Here is a 20,761-nt window from a genome sequence, read left to right on the forward strand (position 1 = left end):
CTGCCGCGGCTGAGGGTAAAGGTTATGTGTGTGTTTCTGCGGCATTTGTCTGCAAACAGCAGCTGTCCCCCTGCTTGGTGCAGTCCGTGTTACACAACCTGCTTGTCGTTCCATTCTGCGTGCTGGCAGCCTTGGGCAGATTCCTTCAACTCTAGCTGTGCCAGGTTCATTAGTTACTACAGGTTGAACAGGAACAGTTTCCAGAGTTCGTCAGTCCTGGGAAGACGTGCCACACTGCCTCCTGGACCAGCGTTTTCTCCTTGGCCGCCTCCTGGCAACAGTTGCTTCATGTGCAGCATAGGTACCTGGGGCTCACAGGCACGCAAATCCCCATCAAACTGGTTTTTACAATGTGAGTTTTTTAGTTCATCAGAAGTAATTTAGTCTCTACGTAATGTTATCTAAGAAAAGGGCTCTAGTTGGTGTTACAGCATCAGTTAAATACAACATCCGCTACACTTCTTTAAGCCGGATGGCTAGTGTAAAATGCAGTAGTGGGGGGTTATGCTATGTTTCAAATTGAATATACCCCAAAAGAAAAACTGATTTTGAACGTTATTTCTAGAATAGAATTATCTTTCGAGTGGCTCTATATTAACAGTGCCTTCATGTACTATTCATATTCTGTGAAGGAATACAAATGTTTTATGATGTCAGGGCAAAATAACAAAAAATGAAAATAAAATGGATTGGTTTTCCTTTTTTTTTTTTTTACCAATTCTGTTTTGAGTCTTCCAGGTGCACATTGTCTATGGTCTTCTGTGGTTCCATAAAGCCTGAAATGCATGAAATACTTCTCTTGTTACCATCGCAGTAAGAAAGGAGAGTTTAAACTGAAGGCATGGTGACAGTGACATGTTCAGCTACTACCCAGAGTAGAAACAGCACAGTTTATAACCCCCTCAAATTTTTTTCTATCCTTCTTAAATCACATTTATGCAAATTATCACAAAGGTTTTTTCCAATTTTGTTCCCATGTTGTCCCAGTTTCAGAAGTTCCCTCTCCAAGACAAGCATCTTTTAAGAAGTATTGCCTTCTTATGATGGCACAGAACTGAGCTACAGGGCTGGTTTTACTAATTTCTTCAAAGGCTTTTTAGGCACAATCTTTCAAGACGGCACTAAAACTCTGCTTTATTGCCGAGATTATACTAAGAAACGAAATTGCTGTCTGAAATGAAGTTCAGTTAAATACATTTGCATCGCACAAATTTTCCGGCATTCAACCCTTTCGATCTCATTACTTTTGACACAAGCAGCAGGCAAAACACTGCTAGTAATCTGATCATTGTTCATTGCCCTATTCAGTTCGTTCTTTACACTTTCAAAAGTCGCATAACTCCAGTGACCCATGTAAGTTGAAGAGTTTGTATACTTCTCTTTTGCCATGACCCACACTGTGTCACTCTCTTTATAGTCACAATGGCCTGATGCATATATAGTGAACTTGCCCACCTGTAGCACCTATGTTGTGATTTAAAAGAAAAAAAAGGAAACACCACAATGGACAATTTAACAGGTATTACTGAGATCTTTGTGTACAATGATTAGTTATACACAATTGCAACTGCACCATCTGCTATCTTTCCTAGCAATATTTTTATCATGTCATCTCTTTACATATGAGCTACTTGGTAATAGTCCAGATCTTGCAAGTTGTTTCCATTGGAAAGCAACCTATCTATTTTCAGGAAACAGTCTACTAGTGCCCTGACCACAAGAGAAAGCAGCAGCAGAAGGCAATTTCTTTGCTTATAGTTCCAAGTCTCTTTTCAGCCACAGGTCTTTCCAAGAGGTTCCTGAATTATTTTCCTTACAGCCTTCCTTTGCGCTTTCATATTTTTTTCTAAATGATATTTTTAAAAATATGCTATACACCGTCAAGTATCATACTGGTCTTAAACATGGCTCACTTTTGAGTGTTAATTACTAGTTCTGCAGTTGTCAAAATGTGTAAAAGCATTAGATTGCTCCATACGCTTAACTGGATAGAGAAGTTACTGGGCATGATAACAGACTAACAAGTTTTCTCCCACGCTGCAGGGTAGTATTTGCTACTGTCAAAGCTGAGATATGTTCTAGCAGTAGGCCAGGAACTATTCAAGCAACGTCTCACACGAACATCTTCTTTCGGCCAGGTATGTCTATTTGAATTATCTCAATATACCTGATTTAAATGATTTTAAAAACCAGGCATTGTACTTATTTTGTAAATGATGTAACTTCTTAGAATGTCATACAAAGCAGAATTGGACCTCTGAAGGACATTGACGTATGTGTACCACAACAGTGGTTGCCTTCATCTGCTGAATGTACAGCACTGAACAAGCTTGTTTTTTTCTGCTGTTTTCTGAAAAGTCATAAATATTACATTTCCACCTCTTAATAATTAGATAACTGTCTTTCATACCACATTTGACATGATTTTTCCCAGGGTGAACAGCAGGCTGCCTGTTCACAGTATCCGGGATTTGCCAATATCAGTAGTTCAGAAAGCTCCATGATTAGCTCATTTGAAGCCTGTTGGATATAAACTAATGTGAACTGGTATCCTTAGCAAAATTGAAAACTGTTAGTTCTTTAAAATTGTCAGATCTTTTCTGTTTCTTGTTGTAAAGAGAATTCTTCGAAGTTTTCAAATGTAGAACAAGAACAACCGGTAATTTAAAATCTTCTCATCTCAGTGAAAGTGCACATCTTTTTATTAAGAGTGTCTGACACTGTTTTTCCTTTCATTGCCTACCTTCCCTTGCTTTAGTTAGTACAGGAGATGTAACATATTCCACTTCACCCACTTTCTACCAAGTTTAAGACAAGACCATTCTTTTTCTCTGTATAAGGACTCAGCAGCACCTCGCAGTCATCGGATCAGAGCACTTTCATGTTATACACTAGAAAGCATCAGAAAAGCACTTCATTCCACAGGTGAAAAGGATCATGCCTTTTAAAATTAACAATACAGCTTGGTGAACAAAGGTGAAGTTCTGAAGACAAAGGATATTTTGCCATTGAATGTGTGACTAAGGGTAGATGTTAGTTGAAAGATGAAACATAACAGAAGCTGCAAGTTATTTATCAGGAGTTATCCAATGGAACACACAGATTAAAGACTGAAAAAACGTATTTTATCCCAGCAGACAAGACAGAGTTGCAATTATTTGCAGAGATTTGTGTAAACTTGGTAAAAAGAAAATGTTTGAATGAAGTTCTGGACTGCTAGAGGAAAACGAAGTACGATAGCTAGCACAAAACAGGTCTTTGAGACTCATCTTCCAAACTAGTTTGGGCAGTTGTCTATGGCACTGCTGCTAGAGTTGCTAATGCTCTGAATACATGAGATTTCACCCCAGTACTGTTTATCTTAATTTCTGTGTTCTATGGAGACAATCATACGGTAATAAATGATAGTAAATAATAACTTTATTTTGAATAAATGCTCATTTGTTATTTATCAAGGCTTTTCTTTTTTCTGTATATTTATAAGGAGAGATCTGAGAGAGCATCAGTTACTATGCTAAGAAAATTTTATTTATGTAAAAAATGTATATATATATGTATTCCTGTAGCGTTTTTCATATACATTGCAGTGTGTACATGATAGATCTCACATTGAAAATCGGTTCAATTTTTCTGTAAGGCTGGTTTCTGACTTGTGAGATTTCCTCTCTGCTTTTCTGGTAAGGCTGAGCATTGTATTTCCTTTGCATGCATGTTCTCCATCCATGTCTATACTCTGTGCATGTTCAATAACCAGTTGTCTTAAGTGTTTTTCCTGGCAGTGAGTGTGATACTGTGTCAAGAAGCAGGGGTGCAGGCATGATACCAGGAGAGACTGGCAGTATGCCTTTTGTTGGAATTGCTGCATTGTTGAATATCAGAGCACAGAAGCAAGAGACCTTACAGTGAGCACTGTACAGAAATAAGCAAATTGTTTCTCGATCACATGATTCTAAATAAAGAAAAAATGTAAATAAGGACTAAGGAAAAAGGCAATGACAGAAATTAGTTTATGAATGTAGTTTGTATGATACATCACTCTGAAAAGCAAAAATCAAATGAAAGACTTTAAAAGATTCAAAGATTGAATTTGATATTGCTAAAAGTCCTCCAGGCTGTTGGAGAAGAAATCTTATTAAGTGCACATGCTTTAGTTTGAATTCATTTATCTTGGACAAACATAACAAGTACTGTGCATGCCGTCCTGATCCTCCTTAGTCACCACAATTCTTGATTGTATTCTAGGGTTTATGAAAATGAAAATAAATAATTCCATCTACAGAGATATATATTATGTGATTTTATGTATGACAATATATTATTTATTATGTATTTATTATAATCATATATACACATACACAAAAATGTAGTTCCCAAATCAATTGCTGAGAAATTCAACTCGCCCTCTCTCCAAACGCCTGTTAGTATCTATTATTGTCTCCCATTTTTTCTACCTTAAAACTGTTCTACTAAATCTTCTTTTCCAATTTAACTGATAATTTCTAGTGTGGCATAATAACCTCTAGAAAATCCATTCTACATTTTATGTCATCTGTATTTCCCCCCTCAGAATTTGTTATAATCACAGCCCCACAGTTGCCCTACTCATTTTTTTCCCATTCTTATGTATAGATACAGAACTTGCTAACCTCCACCTATAGAGTTCAATGTTTGCAGTCTGAATGTGTGGGAACCTCCATAGCTACACATTGCAAGCATTGTATGAGGTGGAGTGCCCATATGGATGCTGGCAGTGCAACATTCAGCTCTGCAGTAAATCCCTCCCCAGCCTCGGCATCCTGCTGACGCAGATCGGCCTCTGCTCCCAGTGCTCCTCAGGGATAGAGGTTGGGCGTGGAGGGAGACAACTGCAGTTGCATGCTTCAGTCCCAGCCTTAGCTACAATCAAGGCTAAAACGTGTGCCCCTGGGTGCCTGCTTCTGACTTTAGCACAGTACACAAATTAATGAATAGAACAGAATAATTTCAGTTGAAAGGAACTTACAACAGTCATCTAGTCCAACTGCCTGACCACTTCAGGGCTGACCAAAAGCAAAAGCATATCATTAAGGGCATTGTCCAAATGCCTCTTAAATACTGACAGGCTTGAGACATTGACCACCTCTTCAGGAAGCCTGTTCCAGTGTTTAACAATCCTCTCGGTACAGAAATGCTTCCTAATATCCAGCCTAAACCTCCCCTGGCGCGGCTTTGAACCATTGCCACAAGTCTTATCACTGGATATGGGAGATCAGCACTTCTTGCCTCTAAACTTGAAATGTGAAGAGTCAGTTCTTTCCAAATTTGCATGTTCACATTTTCCAGTCTCTCCAACTAGAAAATAAGAAGCTCTTCAGAAATGCTTCCACGTGAAGTATTCTTATTCTACATCCCATTTCCATAAACTTTGTAGCATTTTCTTATTCAACACTGAGGCACACAGGAGAGTTTAGAACTTAACTGAGTTTAGAAGCTAACTGGATCAAATGGGATGCATGCAAGGGTACCGTTGGAGCTGGCTGAAGTTGTTGTGAGACTGCTCTCATCTTTGATAGGTCATGGTCATTGGGGAGGTTTCCTATGACTGAAGGAAGGAAGACTTGGTACACACCTTCAAGAAAGGCAAGAAAGAGGATCCAGGGAAACACAGACCCATCAGCCTCACTTCCTTTCCCAGGAAGATTATGGAGCAAATTCTCCTGGAAGCCATTTCTAAGCACATGAAATACAAGGGATTGTGTACAAGCCAACTTCAGTTTACCAAGCACTGGAGATTAAAATAGTTTACTTGTAGAATATTAGAATTAATTGTGGGCTTAAAATTATGATGAATTGAAACTTGTTTTGTTTTATAAGTCATATTGCTTAGCATGAGTAGCCAGATTTACTAAAGCCTTAGGCCCCAGACTGTGGACTTTTACCTAAGAACTGAAGAGCTTAGGCTGAAGAAAGGCCCAGAAACTAATGCTAATTGAGAAAGATAAGATCCACAGAAACTGCATTCTCAAGATAAAAGAATGCCCATCTGGAGAGAGAGAAAGGATCCAGTAAGGAACAAGATTGTAGACCCAAATATTACTATTGGACTGAACCATCATGTGAGGGGAGGTGAATTTAGATTGTAAAGTTATAATTGCCTCGGGATTTCTTTGTTGAGGATCCCTCTTGAAGGGTCCCAGCTGGGGCTGAAATAAACTGACTTTGTGGCAGAACCAAGGGCTCAAACTCTTCTTTACAGTCAGGGGCTAAGGGTGGATTCAGCCACATCTGGACTTCTCTCTGTGAAGAAGTTTAGAAAGCAAGGAGATCCAGCCTGAACCTCACAACTTGGCAGGAGGGTCTTCTGAGACTCCAAGGTCAAGCTATGTCTGACCAATCTGATAGCATATGATGAGATGATTGCTTCAGTGGATGAAGAGAGAGCAACAAATGTCATTTATGTTAAGTCCTGCATCTAGGGTGTAATAGCCATGCACCAGTACAGGCCTGGGATCAGTTGGCAAGAAAGCAGCTTTGCAGAAAGGACCTGCTGGACAAATTGAATAGAAAGATTGCATCAGAAAGAGAGCAGGCAGCAGATCAAGAGAAGAGATTATAGACTACATATGGAATACTGCATCCAGTTTTAAGCCCCCAAGTACAAGAAAAACTTTGACCAACTGGAGTGAACCCTGATGGAGAGTCACCAAGATGATTAGAGGCTAGAGCATATGATATACCGATAGGGTTTCTTCACACTTTAAGATGAGGCTGAGGAGGGAATTTTACTGCTGTCTTATCTACCTAGCAGGATGATGTAGGGAGGAAGACATAGACTCTCCTCAAGGTCACAATGAAAAAATTGGAGAAACAAGTAAATTGCATCTAAGAAAATTCTGACTAGCTACTAAGGGAAGAGTATTCACTGGGAGGGCAGTCAAACCCTAGAACAGAAGCCTGGAAGCAGCTGTTATCTTCATCCTTAGATAGCCTAGGAGGCTCCTGAATAACCTGATCTAATTCTGAAGTTAGCCCTGCTCTGAGCATGATGTTGGACTAGATCACCTCCAAATGTTTTGTTCTAATGTGTTCAAATTACTCAGTATTTCTAAATATGACAGTGAGGGGACTTCCTTCAAAACCATCCTAGTACTCCAATCCAAGAACATATAGTTGTCTCTAACCCTTCCTGGATTTGGCTCAGAACCTCCCAGTCCTCTCCTTTTACACTTCCAAGGGGTAAGGCCTTGCTATTTAATAAAACTTAGGGAGACTCAAGTTTAAAGTAGGATAAATACTTGGTGGTGCTGGAAGACAATTGAGACAGGAATGTAAACATCGAGTACCACTGAACAGTACTTCATAATTTTTTCCAGTGAAGAAAACTCGGTAACAATTAAGAAAATCTAGGAGGGAGTTTTGAGGGCAACTAGACAAGCAAAATAGGACTGACTAAGAATTTCTGGACAGCAAAAACAGGAACAATATAAGGAAGTCAAGAACTTGGGAGGTCAAGACTCAGGATATACAAACAAGCCTTACACAGCAAAGAGCTGAGATCAGACATCCGAAGAAAGCCTGAGAACAGAAGCAAAAAAGGTCATCAGATTTGTGATTAAACACAAACGTGGGGAGGTTAGCATGCTCTCCATCAGAAGAGATCAGAGTGATTGGATATTATAGAATTGTCTGACTGATTAAAATGGAAAATGGCCACCAAGTGTCTGCCTAGAAAAAAAGCCTGCCCATTAGCCAATTTAATCCTGACTGGCTAAAGATATGGTGTGGAGACACTCCATGTGGGGACACTCAAGGCAGTATCCGAGAGCATCAGGGCTACATAGCTCCTGCCAGGTAACCATCCTCTATAGCATCCTACGAGGAAATCCCTCTTAAAAGGAAGGGGGAAGTGAAAATCCTGCCACACCAAATACAGAGTAGGGTAGCTCATCCCTGGGATAGATGAGTGTGTCTCTATAGAAAACATTATATATGTATCAAGCTTGAAGGGATAATTGTACTTGCAGTATAAGGGAACCCCTTCACACTTCTGCAGATCTGATATCCCCATTGCCTTTGTGTGCTTTTATTAACTGAAAATTGCTGTAGAGTTGAATTGAAATGTTAATGTCAGGGTTTGGGTGCCCTACCTTGTGATGCAGATTTACTGGGGAATTGAGGGTGGCAAACTATGGAGCGTGTAGCCTGTTGGTACCAGGCAATGAAGTGTGTGACAATGCTGTTGCAGTGCTGCTCTGTTCAGATCTGTGTCATTACTACAGTCCTATGAATTGGCCTTGCCAAAAAAGTGGAATTAAGACTTCAACCCACTAGAAAACGCCCTTTCCATATACTTATTTAGGTTTTGTTACACTGATACAGATTACATGAGGTGTTGAGACTTCAGGTCTTTTGCTAGTTTTCTATGCTGAGCATCCCCATGTATTTAAGCATTGGGGCATCTGGTTCTCTTCAGCCATGCTTTGAAAGAGTTCTCATTTGAATCAGAAATCAAAGCAGGCAACTTGATCTCCTGGCACTGTCCTTATCGTTTCTTGTCAGACCACTGTTTAACCACTATTACCTCACAAAGATGTTTTCAACCGATAAGTAGCTTGTGTTGTTATTGAGATAATTCATTATCAATGCATTGAGGACAGAGCACATTAGAACAGCATCTATCAAAATTAACAGCATTCATGCAGGTGATCATGAAGGGGAAAATAATGTCTAATAAGCTTTGCTGTGGTTACCTGTACCATGAATCCTATAAATAAAAATCAAACCTGGTATAATTGTCAATGTTTATTACACATTAAGAGCAGCGAGTGCTGAAATACCCAATACTTTACCTGATACTTCAAACTATTGCACTTAGACAAGTTGAGATTTAATCTACCTGTAGATACTAACCTTGCAAACTGAATTTGCTGTCCCATACTCCCTTTTACAGGCTATGCTCTCAACTCTAGAGACCTCTTCATCCAACTTATTTTAGGTATCTCCCTTAGCATATGATTAGTTGCCCAAGAAGTGCAAAATCCCTTTCACAGAATGCAAGGGAAAATTCTACTCACATGTAAAAGTTAGTATTTGCTTAGATGAGTCTCTCCCAGCTATTTCATCCTGACTTTAAGATTTGAATTCAACTTACAAAGTGTAACTATTCTTCTTTACTCCAGTGGGACTGCACAAATACAAAAAGATAATGTTGTTCCAAGTAAATTACTACGATCTCTGCTTTGACAACCTCCTCCATGCTTACAGAAAATACTTGCTTAAAGATATAGCAAAATCCCAACAAATCTAAAATATTGGTTTGAATATTACCTCTATTTAACATTTTGTTGCACATTAAAAAAATAATAATTGAACAAACATTGTTATTAACACTGCAGTCAAGCACTCAGCTTAAAAATTATGCAGGTAAGGTCACGTACGAAACCTTAGTCTAGCCCTCTTAAATCCAAATATCTAACTACACAGGACACTTTTCCCTCACCTGACTTTTAAGGATGAACAATGCTCACAAGAACAAGCAGTGCTTTGCTACTCTTCCTATGGCCAAAGATCCTAACTCTAACCTAGAACTTGTACTCAATAGAGAATTACATTTTCCTAGTGCTTTTTCTGCAATAAACTGATGGATCTGATTACTTCAGAAATTACTGCTTATCTCCACAACTACCTTCCTTATGTGAAGACTAGAATGAATGGATTTTTATGAACAGAGAACTGAACACCAGGGAGATAAATAATCAGAACCGTTAAACAGTTTCGAGTACTTGGTCTGAAATGCTTCATGACTGTTCAGAAATATGTAGTAATACAGAATTCCAAATATATATAAGCATTTACAAATTTCAGTTGAAACTGACTGCTCAGCACTTCTTAGAACCAGACTCACAAAAATCACACTTAACTTTGCACCTGATTTTGGATATCCAGTAACAGAATATCTTGTGTGACTATCCTTCCTCAGTATTATTTAGGGACTGCGTAAGATAAAGAACCCATCAGTTTTCTGCTGCAATAATTCCAAGATCGTGCTCTCCCTCTCCCCTTACTTCTCATAAATATTTCATTTTTTTATTTATTTTCTCATAAATATTCTGCTACATGCTAAGGAATCCGATTAAGTAGTACCACCACTTACAAACCATAGTTACTCAAGCCATTAGGCCCACACCACAAAACATAAACTAGTAGACGTGAATGTGCTACCCTGTAGCTACCCTGCCACAGCATAACTCTCAAAGAAAGGACAAAACAGTTACATAGTCATTCTAACCATCTAAAATTAGGTGTAACGTTAGAGCTTGTCTTCCATGCCAGGTTTTAACCTAAAGTGAAGATAAGAGTAATTTCATATAAGATTTTCTTCCCTTTTATTTGTAAATTCATATACATCACACAGAACTTTAGTTACTTGCTTTATGTTCTTCCATCTGCTATCTTCATGGTTTGGGTATGGTCTCCAAAATCTACCATAGTTCAGACAAAAGAGGAAGAGACAATTTCTGTTCCTTCAGGATTCATGTCTAAAGTTGACTTGATCTTTTCTTTGAACACACTTACTACACAGAAGTTTTTCCTCTTTAGAAATCTCTGTTTACTGAAATTGATTAGTCAAGCCAACTCAAGTTTGAAGAGCTCAAAGGACCAAGCTCCCATCGCTTACCTAAACGCAGCCTCCTTGCCTGTGTAAATCCTGTGGAGACACACCAGGATCTGATACACGTACAGAAATTCCATTACTCATTTTAAAGAAATAAAAAGTTCACAGGCATTTTACTGGCAATTGTTTTACAGATTGCTCCTAGTTCCAAACACGACCAAATTAGCATTTTTAACTTGATTTAGATGCAAATCTATGTTAAACCAGTATTTACATTCAGCCTGCTGTAGTGGCCAGTTACAGAATTTCAGTTTTGTTTTTGCAACTGCTCCTAAAGTCTACTTCACCTTGACAATACAAACGCTGCCGACTTCAGGCATCATTCCAAAAGAAAAGACCTTATTTCCTCAGACAAATGAATCTGTATTCCTTGAATCAAAATACCTCAAGCCAAGTTTAACTTCCAAAGGAAAGCTGAACTAGTTTAGAGCTTATTTTAATATAATTCAGCTTAGTCTGTAATGTAGTAAGTTTCAGGCATCTTAAAATCATATAGAGTTTTGAATGAGACTATACCTTTCCAAAGGCAGTCCTTCAGAAGTCTCACTGAAGCTTAAGTTTTGTGTAGCATACCACCTCACCGTTTAACCTAGGGTTAAACATACGTTGCCTTTCTAATTTAAGCAGACATGGGCCTGGGCTTACAATCACCAGTAAGAACAGCACCTCAGCTGCCTACAAAGAGCATCTCCCAGTTCTCATCAGCAAGTATGGCAACAACTCTGGAAACTCAAACCCAGGCTTTAGCTTCTGTAAGTTTTTGGACATCTTCTGTTTGGACATAGTTTCATCTCGACAATGAAGCACTGCATCATACTGTTTTGTAATCAAATTCTAATACTACCTATACAGGTGTTCTCCAAGCTTTATAGATGTGCATACTCTTCAGCTTTTACTGCAAAGACAGTTTCAAAACACTAAGCAAGTAACCCATTTTAATACCGGGGAGTCATGAGTAAGCTACATAAAGAAATTTCGTACTTTCTACTATTAATTTTTGTCCACATTTATTTATGAGTAAAACAAACAGCAAACATTACAGCAAAGGGGACATTCAGGCCCAGATTTGAAAATAAGAAAAGAGATGCCTGGATAGATTCTGAATTTAGGCACCTTAAGATCGCCAACAAAGTACACAAAAATAAGTGAAAGTCATGAGCATTTCAGCAAACTTTGTAAGTGCATTTCAGTATTTATTTAGATGTTTAAGCTCTCGCACTAGATTTTACAAGCTGGTGAACACTGACAAAATTATTTCTCCCACAGAACTATAACCACACATTCCCAAGACAGTATAAATATATGGTTGAACTAACATTAATACACATCACCATTTTATCAATTACATAATAAAACAAATTATCAAGTATCCAAATATTAAGTTACGCAGCTTGAAAGGCATACAAAATATTACAGAGGTCTGCCCAAGTCATAGCAGAAACTCAAGGAGGAAAAACAAAAGAAAAAAGAAGAAAAAAAAAAAAAAAATCACACTTTCAACAAAGCAATAGTTGGTAAACAACCTTCAATAGGTACAGTAAAAGAAACTACAAGATTTTCAGAAATTTTCTGATTAAGAATTTTTAGCTACAATAACAAAGCATTTCTACATTTTAAAAAAATATTTACTAAAGTAAAGGGCATATTCTATACTTCCTGCACAAGACAAAGGCAACATTTTACTAGAAATATTAAATAGCCCCTCCCAACCTTTTCAGGCCCTCTGTTAAGATGCACATGAAGTGCCAACATTAATTTTACTGTAAGGCTTTTTGTCTGGAGACATTATAGACTTGTGTGCTTCTATACAATTTAAAAGATTTCCTACATGAGTAATCAGAGAGTAATGATTTGTAATGGAGAGGTTCAGGTAACAGAAAAGTACAGATGACAAGGTAAAAAGTTGCCGTAATTCATAGTATTAAAAAGACAAACTGTGCAAATCCTGATAATTCTAGTGCGATTGTGGGAGACAAAACATACAGTGAGCAGGCAAAACTACCTCGGAGGCCATATTCTTCAATATTGAAATGACTGTAGAAAAAAAAACGATAGTAAGGTCCACATAAGCTGGTAGGTCTCATGTCAGAGCTATGCTCATCAATCAGGAAAATCGCATAGCTGATATGCTGGGTATTTTGGCACCTAATCTCTCTACAGATTGATTTATTTTAGTACCCCAATTTTTAGCAGCTGGAACTAGGTGGGTAAGAATCAATAGGATGATTAAAGGATATTTGAACCGGTAATTAATGAACAAGACAACAGCTCAGAAACAGAGTACAGCAAAAACATTTACTGGGTCTCCAAACGAGTATTTATCTAAACACAGACGTTGCATTTCTACTAAGCCTTTAGCCTATTAAATACTCCTAAGGAAGCTTCCTTTACTACTAAAAAAATATCAGACTGATGTCTTTCGCACGCAGTCTGCTTAATTCTAGTTTCCATCCTTTATTCCCAAAGAAGTACTATAGGCCGTTGAGCTTTACTGAATACAACAATTATTTCGGTGACCATTGGAGTCTTTGAAGCGCAGACGCATCTTGGGGCGGTATTTCTCCAAGTACAGAAGTTGCTTGCTGTTAAAAGCTCCACGCCGCTTCCTAGATGGAGGAAAAAGTATTTTAAACATAATATCAATCTACTGCCTAGTGAAAGAATATCACCAACCAGAGAAAGAGAAGATTGTAACCAAACTGGGGATAATTAGAAGTTAAATGCCAGGAAAGAGGGTGGTAGCCTCCTTTCACAAATACCTCACTGGACCACACAGCACTTTAGTACATAGCACTCTGATACATTAAGATCTTTGGCTTGTGTGTAAGATCTTTAGAAGAAAGATCAGAAGAAAGTTATACAGCAGATGTGAAATGGTCTTTTCGGTACTGTTCGTATGAGCTACCGGTTCTTTCTAATATAGCTGAAAGCTGCAAAAATAAGACATTTAGACTAAAGTTCTCATACAACTTCCTTACATTTATTTAAAAAAAAAAATAACTCAAGGAAATATTTCTTCTGTAGACTACCAGAAGAGACTAGGAGGAATCATTTAGCACACTTAGATCCAATACAGAAGAAAGGATCCACAACTGTGAGTGTTAGGCTCAATGCTATTCTTCCTCTCATATGTACAAATGATAAAGACAACCCTGCAGATCTAACTGAAAGTCAGGCATTGTGCTTTTTTGTTTGGGCATTTTTAAACTTCTTCAAATAATTACTGATTCTAGTTTCCACAGGAGCAGAAAATACCCATCTCCACGGGGCAAGTCCCACAACACTGACTGTATGCAGTATATGTGTTAAGAAGTTCAGATGTACTAAATATCTTACAAAAAAATAAAGCATAAAAAGACAAGAATAGCATTCAGACTATTTCCTTTAATGCCCAAAGATAAATCAACGTGTTAAATCTTGGAAACAGAGAGATGTTAGCTTCATACTTACTGTCTTATGAACTGCACTGCATCTTCATACTTCATTCCACATTCTATGAGTGCAAGAGCAACTAAGACTGGAGCTCTGTTAAAAAAACAATAAAAATATCAGTTTAGCATTTGCCAACGCATACTTAGGAATAGTTTACTTTTCCCAGTTCTATTTTATGTCCTTCCCTGTATCTGATGTTTCTTTCCTGGGGAAGCAAGAGAGACAGACAGAAAGCATTTCTACATTAACTCAGCCATTATACCATCTGTTTTCGAGTTACCCATCCTCATTAAGAAAGGGGTTTAATTTTATTCTGGTCAATCTGAACTTCATTCATCTGACTTTAGGTACAGGAGAGGACAGCAGGAAAAAAAAATCTTTACCAATTAGTTTCAAACAGATTTTGCGAAAAAGTTGCACACAGGTTTCCATTCCCACAAATAAGCATCCTCAGCTGCAGTCAGGACCACACAGCAGAAATCAGAAGAAGGGTCAGGTTCTGTAGGAACTGACAACCCTTAGAACTAGTGTCACAAGTTTTAGGAACAGACGCAATCCACAGGCTGCTGCATACCCCCAAGGACTTCCTTGCTTGCCACCGTATTCTTCATCTGACAGAATACAGTTTTCAGTTAAGAAAGCTTGACACAAATCAAACTCTAACTCATTGATAACTCATTGATAACTCATCAATATGTTTGGTACAAGAATATACTTGATTACTTCATTCAGTAGTTATTGCATGAGAGCTGTCATAATAGAATCATCTGTAGATGATGAGTCTAATGACTCTAATGAGTCTAATAGTTACATAAAATTAGTTTCAGATGGCAGGAAATTGTTCTAAGCATGAGGTCATTCTAATACTGTGACTATTCTATATCTGCCTCAAATCAACTGTTCTATTAGATCTTAACAAATCTGATCAGGGATGACAAGTCAACAGACCTTTAAAACTTCACCCACCTTCCAAGACCAGCAACACAGTGTACAGCAATGCAACAACCAGGTTCTTCACGAAATTTAACTTTAAGGAGGTTTAGCCAATCATCAACAATCTGATTGGATGGTGGAGCACCGTCATCAAAGGGCCAATCCTAGAATATAGCATGACATACATAAACAACAGTAGGACTCTTTACGCTCACATGCTGTGTACATACACAAAAAGGGAGGGGACACAACGAATAAAGGAGCTGACAGCTAAGGAAACCACTCAAGCTTACAGTTTTCTAATAGCATAGCTATAGCAATATCAGGAATATATTCCTTTCAATCTGTTTTCACTGAGCAATTGATTTTGCTCAAAATCGGATTTTTAACACGATGAGAAAATGCCTATACAGCTTTTGCCTCAAGCAAAAGGGGGGCGGGGTGACAGAATGGGTTGGTTTTAAATTGTTTCTACACCTACTTACCAAAACCTGAATGCCTTCTTTTTCCACCGGAGCTGTGTCATAAGTAGCTTCACACACTCTTACCACTGTGGTAACACCGTATTTCTTAAGTTCCTAGGTAGCAAAAAAAATTCTGCTTTAAGAATGAACTGACTTGACTTACCATTTAATTTTCTCAACAGGCTAGCTTATTAAACTCATTCCAAAATTTTCAGTAAATAAACTCACACAAATCCTTGCCACCCTATGAAGAACACAGAAAGCTGAAATAAGTTTTCAGTGTGTGCTAATGCCAGTTTCCTTTAAGCTCTTCTGCAAATATATCTGAAGATCAAGTTTTGTATATGTTGGATCAAGGTTTTTTTTTTCTTTTAAAATCAGATCCAGATGAACATTAAGGAAATAAGTAGCTCATCTCCAAAAGCTCATTCCTTTTAAAGAAAAAGGAAGCTTTCCTCTGCTTAAAACAATAGGTTTGTAGGACCTATTGAAAATTGAGCACAGAACAATAAATTACTCCAGTTCTCAAGTTATCATAACTAGAGAATAAAAAAAATAAATAGCTTTCCATTTTGCTATTACCCTCCATTAAAAAAAAAAAGGGGGGGGGCAATCAGTCTTCATTCTCCCCACAACAACCCATCATTCACACTGGAACAGTCACAGTAATGACTGAAGCATAATCTAAGCATACTTTATCTGGTTGTGAGAGCATAAAGGCAAGCAAATGTTATCTCACAGCGTGTCTTGAAAATTACCCCTCACTGACTGCAAAACAGAGGTATAATATACCTAAAATCTTGCTAATGAGGGACTGCATTATAAACTCAGACCTTACCAGGAGGTAACTTTGGCGGAACCTTTTGTTAGCGTACACGTATGCGCTTTTAACTGTGCACTTTATAGCTCCAACACACTAGATGCAAGGTTTCTGATAAACTCAGATGTTAGCAATATATGCCAAGCCACCTGGCTCCAGTCAACAGTTTCAGCATGTACCAAAACACTTAAAGTAGCTTTAGCAGCTCTGGATGCAGAGCTAGCCAACTGCCACAAATTTCCCAGGTAGACACCAAAACACACAGAGGATTCTCTAAGCTACACTAGAACCATGATATGCTAATACCGAAGGGGCACAGGCAGTGAAAGCATATTGCAATCCTGTTATTCGTTCCTAAGGTTCTGATCCACAATGTATAGTGCACTATTCTTTTTAATCACTATGCAATAGGCAAGAGGAAATGTGATACTTCTTCAGATGAATCTAAATGTGAGTTCTGACCACCAGCAGGTCTCCGTACTGTTCTGCACGTAATTCTGCAGCATAATTTCTGTCTTCAGACCTAAACAATTTACTTAATGTGCAACGTACTAGACATTTATTTCTTTGCTTCACTTTCAGAAGCACGTTATTGTGAAGGCTAAAGTACATCTGAACAGGTCTCTGTAGGTCTCTGAAGCATGGCATCAGTACTCAAAAAAGTCAATACATAAACAGTCTCAGTACCTCTTCATATGGCTTCCACAGCTGTTAACTAGTAAAGAAGGAAACTGTTAATATATAGCATGCTGTTCAGACATTTAAAAAAAATTAAAAAGCCAGTAAAAATTGCGCCCTAGCTTACCTCTATAAATTTGTTTAAGGTTGCATTGGTTGGATTGTGTGTGATTAGGAATCTCATGTTCTTGTAGGTGATTTCCACAGGAGCTGGGCGGTTCATTCGGGCCATATTGTTTTAGTTAAAACATGCAACAAGATTGTGAAAGGATTAAAAAAAAAAATCTAATACAGAAGTGATGTAGAGAAACTTAAGTCTACTTCACTATACTCCACGTGAAAATCTCAGTGCTTGGAAGTGTGAAGTTGGGAGCAATGGGAAATGAAATGAACCTCCTAACAAGAAGCAGCAATTCTTCAATCCAGTAATACTGAGGCAAAAAAAAAGGCAGTGCACTGAGGTTTACCCCATCCAGGTCTGAATTCTGTTGTTAAATGCTCTGCCAATTTCAATTCAATACTTCTTATCCTGGTCAACCACTCTTAGGGGGGCTTCTTGGTGGAGTAGTAATGAATTTCTACAGTTCACTTGTCTGCATAGAGGTCGTGCTGTGCCTGGCAGTAGTCTCCACTGCCCTTCAGAAACTCCATAAATGTGTGACCAAGAACACCACAGAACTGCTGTAGAGAGAAGGGGAGAAAAAAGAAAAGGTGTAGTGAGCAAGGTGAAACAAGGTTATTTTGAAGACATAAAACACTATAAAACAAACAAACTAAAACCAGAGGAAGTAAGCAGTTCCACAGGGTTTATTTTTTAATGAAAATATTAGGTTTGTGTAAGAATCCTGTTACCTTTCTTAGCAAGGATTACTTGAAAGTAAATACATTTACTTAATACAAAGTTTCCATATAAGGCTGTTTCAACAACAAAACTTGAAATGTTTCAAAATACCAAATCAAATGTGCTAAGCGTTTGCAACAAGAGACCAAGTTTTAAGAACCTCAGTATTTATATAAAGCATAACTTTTCCAGGATATCCATACAATTGTACTTTCCATTGTGAACTGAGAGACATCGCAACACCTACTAAAGTTACGCTGACTTTAAGTAGTCTCATGAAAGCAAGGATGAGATTACCTGAATATTCAAACTCAGCATCAGATCATTTATAGTGTTTAAACGAAACCACCAGTCTCTGATGTAGAATCACTTGTCTGAAATGCTAAAAACTTACTTGGCTTGTACGCATCATTCATAGAATCATAAAGGTTGGAACGGACCTTCATTCACATAGAAAACAGCCAATGGAGTGGGGGAACCATCTAAATCCACTTGTCTCAAATACGAGGCCTTGAAGGCAAACACAAAGTCTTTGTGGCCTAGCAAAAAAATGTGAGCTTTTGGATGTATTTTGAGACTTTTTATTCCTGCCCAGCGGTGTGCTATTTTGCCATGGTTAAGTTTACTTATAAAATTACTGGAAGAGGCACAACCAGGAAGCTGAAGATAGCTGAAGTGCTTTGAGTTGTGTACTCAGCTGCAGATGTTGCTATGCAAATGAACCAAGAATATATGCTTTTATGACCCGTGGAAACCTTAGAGCAAAGGAGCTAGTTCTGTGCCCAGTCACAGTACCAGTGCTGCTGACAGCACCTGCAACAGAAACAAAAAGGGAAGACGAGAGAAGTTTTGTTTCCCAAAAGACAGGCACAAACTGAACCAAGTGTCTATTACATATACTTAGGCACTAGGGAGAAACACTACTGATTCTACAACTTTAGCAGGAAAAAAAAATTCCTTCTGTTGTCCAATCAATTCCAGACACTGGAAGCAATCCACATACTTCTACGCCCAAACAAGATACTGCCCAAGACACTTTGGAAATAGATTAGCTGAACAAGGAAGTGTTACAGAATCACTATTACCTATTTAATTTCCTAAAAATATGATTTTTTTTTCCAGCTGGAACACAGTAATATCAGTTCTGTCTTCATAAATTTAGTTTCTAGCAAACAGAAACTGTAACTTCATTGTAATAATGTTCAGATTTATTTTTTTTAACTACAAACCAACTCTAAGCATTCATCCATGTATACAATCAGGGCAAGTATACACAAGAAAGTAAGGAGAAGAGACAGTATTTCAGTGCTCTGCATTCAAACCTTCCCATTCAAAGGACTCTGAAAAGCTTCCCAACCATGAGAAAGCAAATTCAAATGATCACATCCTAAAGACAACTGCAAAGTAGGTCCTGATAAAAGCCAACAGCTTAATACATTTTACACAAAGGGCAGGAAGGAAAAGCTACATGCACGTAAGTCATAGTCACCAACCGCCATCGAGGATTTGGCGTCAGAACAAGACTCCGCTGCAGGCACTAAACCATATACCATAAGACTACAGTAAGTCTATTCAACAACAGTTAGTATTAAGCAGAAGTCACAATAGATCAATAGTATAATAACTGTTGAGTTTGCTAAGAGGTATACAGAATCACAGAATTGCTTGGGTTGGAAAGGACCTTTAGAGGTTATTAGGTACCTCAGCAGTACAGAAGTTCTTAAAGTGAACTACAATTTAAAGAAAGACAACGTTTTGTGTTGCAGACATTGTTTTGCTCCATTCAAAAGTCCAAAGAAGAGGAAGTTCAGTAACACAGTAGTAACCGAGAAGATAAAAATCATTAGGAGATTGGACTGGAGCAGACGGATAGAGCTGCATCACACAGAGTTGCTAAGGACCTTTAGAAGAAGCAGACCAAACACCTCCAGGCATCCTTTTCATGTTTTCAGATAGCTAAGAAGTTTCCAGGATGCACCTTAATCACAGGCATAGCTCACAAAAAGAAAAAACAAAATGAAACACACACAACAGTACTGCTAACAAATACAAGAAAGAAATTAGCAGAAGTAAACTACCAGAGTAACTTCACTTTGCTGCCACTTCAGAGATACTACCATCACCATTTCTGTAAAGAGTGAAGGATTAAGTTTGCCAGTTACTCAAACAAAAATTATTTTGGTTTTTATTTGCAATAACTTCAGGGACAGTGAGAACTCTAAATATAATAGGCATGAAAAAGGAGTAAGAAGGTTCCTCTGAAGTCAAAGGCCAACAGAGTAACAGGAACCAGGAGAATTCAGACTCGGAAGAACTCCAAGAATCATGACACACCAGCAATGCAATGCCCTAGCAGAAGAAGGTAGGTAGGTGTGCATTAACAAGACTCCTCGGACCAGACCTAGGGAACACCTAATATAGCAATTGAAAACAAGAACTGAAGACAGCTTATTTAAAGTCACTTTCAATTAGTTTAAGAAGCAGAACAGCAAGAAGGGGCAGGACAGCTTTAAGCAGATACAGCTGCACAAGGTCTTGTGCTGCTTTTCACATGTGCTGGCAGATCTCGTGTTTATCTCCTCTTAAGACTAAGAGGAATCACAGCCAGTCCTTTTCTCTGGTAGAGGATGAGCCAGCGGAGGCTGTCAGAAACAGAAAAGCATGCAAGCGAGCTCAAGGAGATAGAATGGGATCACTAGGGTAAAGGAAAGACCTTTCCATCTGCAAGATCAAGATTTTTGGGGAGGAAAGAATGTAGAGTAACTGGAAACAATTAATATGACCTCACTGTAGGGCAGGTAGGAAGTTAGAAATAATCACGATTCATCCAGTCTGGTATGCCGGCAGCCCTTGGTACAAAACGATGGGGTTTTCATGGTATGGTACCAGATAAACTCATTGTGGGGGTAAGGAGGAAGGCAGGCAGCACAGCATTAGAA

At 38.3% G+C, this 20,761-nt stretch overlaps 1 protein-coding gene across 3 annotated transcripts; it reads right to left on the reverse strand.

Annotated features, from left to right (window-relative positions):
* Nucleotides 1-11,644: 11,644 nt before the first annotated feature.
* On the reverse strand, nucleotides 11,645-17,662 carry PTP4A1 (protein tyrosine phosphatase type IVA, member 1). Of its 3 annotated transcripts, XM_009875496.1 has the most exons (5): nucleotides 17,109-17,662; nucleotides 15,505-15,597; nucleotides 15,053-15,183; nucleotides 14,105-14,179; nucleotides 11,645-13,260 (listed from the first exon to the last, which is right to left on the reverse strand). In XM_009875496.1, exons 1-5 carry the CDS (start codon nucleotides 17,211-17,213, stop codon nucleotides 13,143-13,145), a joined length of 522 nt encoding a protein of 173 aa, XP_009873798.1. In that variant the 5' UTR covers nucleotides 17,214-17,662; the 3' UTR covers nucleotides 11,645-13,142. The 3 variants fall into 3 exon arrangements, with proteins under 3 accessions (XP_009873798.1, XP_009873799.1, XP_009873800.1); XM_009875497.1 differs by lacking the exon at nucleotides 14,105-14,179; XM_009875498.1 differs by lacking the exon at nucleotides 15,505-15,597 and having other exon boundaries at nucleotides 17,109-17,204.
* Nucleotides 17,663-20,761: the final 3,099 nt, after the last annotated feature.

Source organism: Apaloderma vittatum, unplaced genomic scaffold, assembly GCF_000703405.1.
Source record: "Apaloderma vittatum isolate BGI_N311 unplaced genomic scaffold, ASM70340v1 scaffold8638, whole genome shotgun sequence".
NCBI lineage: Eukaryota > Metazoa > Chordata > Aves > Trogoniformes > Trogonidae > Apaloderma > Apaloderma vittatum.

Bases quoted from the DNA above. Each gene is read 5' to 3' on its own strand.
- PTP4A1 (XM_009875496.1), bottom strand. From the start codon at position 17,213: ATGGCCCGAATGAACCGCCCAGCTCCTGTGGAAATCACCTACAAGAAC. The intron at 14,180-15,052 runs GTGGGTGAAGTT...TTTTTTTAACAG, and splicing joins TGTGTTGCTGGTCTTGGAAG to AGCTCCAGTCTTAGTTGCTC. The intron at 13,261-14,104 runs GTAAGTATGAAG...TCCTCCATCTAG, and splicing joins GCAGTGCAGTTCATAAGACA to GAAGCGGCGTGGAGCTTTTA.